Consider the following 2433-nt stretch of genomic DNA (forward strand, 5'->3'; position numbering starts at 1 on the left):
TTCTTGGTTTGGAGGTGGGTTCCCGAGACGCAGGGGAGGTCCCTCGTCGAACTCCAAGACTCCTTCAAGGAGTCTTACGAAGTCGGGGACACCTACAGATCCCTTTTAGAAAAACAGACTGTGGCTATTGTGGTCGAAGGGAAAGGGAAGACGAAGTGTGGAGTCGAAGAACAAAATGAAAAAAGTAGATTAAGTGAACAAGTTTAGATCTGTAGTGTAGTTTGTAACCTTCCCTCCTGTGTCCTCAAATTATTTATGCATTAATCTTTCATTAAAACATATTTAATATAATTTGATTTTTTTTCTTTCTTTTTTTCCCTTTTGTCCTAAGATGGTTTGTGAAAGGTGACAGTTGGAGATTTGTTGGTTTGCTTTAAGGTTTGAATCTTACCTGCGTGATTCACCATGGTCTTGGATCACGTGTTGGACTCGTGATCGACAGCTATTTTCCTCCCGGAAGAGACCTCAGAGCTCATATATGACCGATCTATGTTTTAATGCTGTGACCTTACACGCATACACACACCCAATTCCCCGCCCACGAGAGTTGGAGTAACAATTCGCAGCGCAGCGATACTGAAATGAATTCAGCCCTGGGCGGGATTCGAACCCGGACCTCCGTAGTGGCAGCCGGGAACTCTACCAACCGCGCCACGAGTCGTGTACGTGTGTGTGTGTGTGTATGTGTATAAATATATGGGTTTGGTACGATTGGTCTAACGACGATTGGTCTAATACCGATTGGTCCAAAGCCAATTGGTCTAATAGACCAATTCGTCTAAAACCGATTCGTCTAAAACCGATTCGTCCAATATACTATTTGGTCTAATGACGATTAGTCTAAAATTGATGTAAAGACAGTGAATGATAGAAATACAAGAATTTAAATCAGAGACTTTTATTTAAGACACACATAAAAATATACTTTAAAGACAATGATAGAGACTTTTATTTAGGACACACATAAAAATATACTTTAAAGACAATGATAGAGACTTTTATTTAGGACACACATAAAAATATACTTTAAAAATACAAAAAGGATATAAAAATTTAACTTAATAAGCAATATTTTATACGTCTCGAATTATTTGGCATGGTTTGTCACTGGTTTCAATAGCTCTTTGTTTTATTTTATTACGGCACTTCACTACATCGATTCGACTGGCTTCCGCAGATCCACAAGTATGATCACTTTGTTTTGTTACAATGTGACAATTATCTTCACAGTGAGTTACGGCAGATCCTTTACATGATCTTGTTTCGCATCGCCAGTAAAATGTTTCTTTACCACTTGTCTTTTGAACCCTTTTTGAGCGCAATGTAAACAGATAACCATCTGCAGCAAGCTTTTCCTTTTCTCTTTCGGATAGCACAATTTCTCACACAGGAAACTCCATGCTAAGGGCTTAGGAGAATACTCCAAAATGCAAATACTCTAAAACAAAGTAAGAAAGAACTTCGACACAAACTATCTCTTAGTTAAATCGGTAGTTAGAATAAAGAAATTTTGCACAAACTATCCTTTAGGTGAAGCGGTAGTTAGCTATGGTAATTAGACGAATCGTATATTTGGTTTTAGACCAATTCGCTTTGGACCAATCTTAGTTAAATCGGTAGTTAGAATAAAGACATTTTGCACAAACTATCCTTTAGGTGAAGCGGTTGGTTTTAGACCAATCGTGTTGTTGGACCAATCGTACTATTGGACGAGATGGTTTTAGACCAATTCGCTTTGGACCAATTGGAATTAGACCAATCGTCGTTAGACCAATCGTCCGGGACCGAAATATATATCTACCTTCCAAGAGCTTTTTCCCCCTTATAAGGGAGGTAGCCAAGTCAGAGGCACGTACCCACTCCGACCCACTCCACTCCCATCCACCACTCCACTGGGATATGGATCTGCAACCACATAATCCCACATAAAACACATAATATATGTAGTGCTTGCATACATATGTGTATATTGTCAGCAATAACTAGCGATTCTCTCCAGTGGGACAAAACCGCACCGAAGAGATGAACATAAGAACACAAGAATGAAGGAGACTGCAAGAGACCATGAGGCCTACACTAGGCAGTTCCATGAAGTCAAAGAATTGGTACAGAGGAGAATTTAGGAGGGCAGAAATAGAACGAAGGATTGATAGAAGTTAATAAAGTGATCCCATCTTTTATTTATCTATTTTGATTTATCTATTAATCAACCAATTAATTTATCATTTTGTTTATTAAGATCAGTTTCCTGTCATTAAAGAATATTAAGTGACTTGGCCCGTGGGGATGCAGGCAAGGTCATCATATTAAGACACCATGGTAGAAGTTGTTGTAATAGGATTAAATTGAAGCAAGAACTGGTTTACCAGTAGAGTGATTAACGAAGGGAATAGAACCACGTATTGAGCGCTGAAACTATTGATTGTGGCAAGT

At 38.8% G+C, this 2433-nt stretch overlaps 1 protein-coding gene across 5 annotated transcripts in view; it reads left to right on the forward strand.

The window, feature by feature from the left end:
• Nucleotides 1–291, forward strand: part of LOC143037974 (facilitated trehalose transporter Tret1-like) — a 34632-nt gene extending 34341 nt beyond the window's left edge. For all 5 annotated transcript variants that reach the window (XM_076206727.1, XM_076206729.1, XM_076206731.1 and 2 more), the window contains exon 6: nt 1–291. This exon is cut by the window's left edge and continues 555 nt beyond it. In XM_076206727.1, the coding sequence (XP_076062842.1) occupies nt 1–207 (207 nt within the window). In that variant the 3' untranslated portion in view covers nt 208–291.
• The last annotated feature ends 2142 nt before the right edge of the window (nt 292–2433 follow it).

The sequence above is a fragment of the Oratosquilla oratoria genome, chromosome 23 (assembly GCF_046742065.1).
Source record: "Oratosquilla oratoria isolate Oo_2021 chromosome 23, ASM4674206v1, whole genome shotgun sequence".
Lineage (NCBI taxonomy): Eukaryota > Metazoa > Arthropoda > Malacostraca > Stomatopoda > Squillidae > Oratosquilla > Oratosquilla oratoria.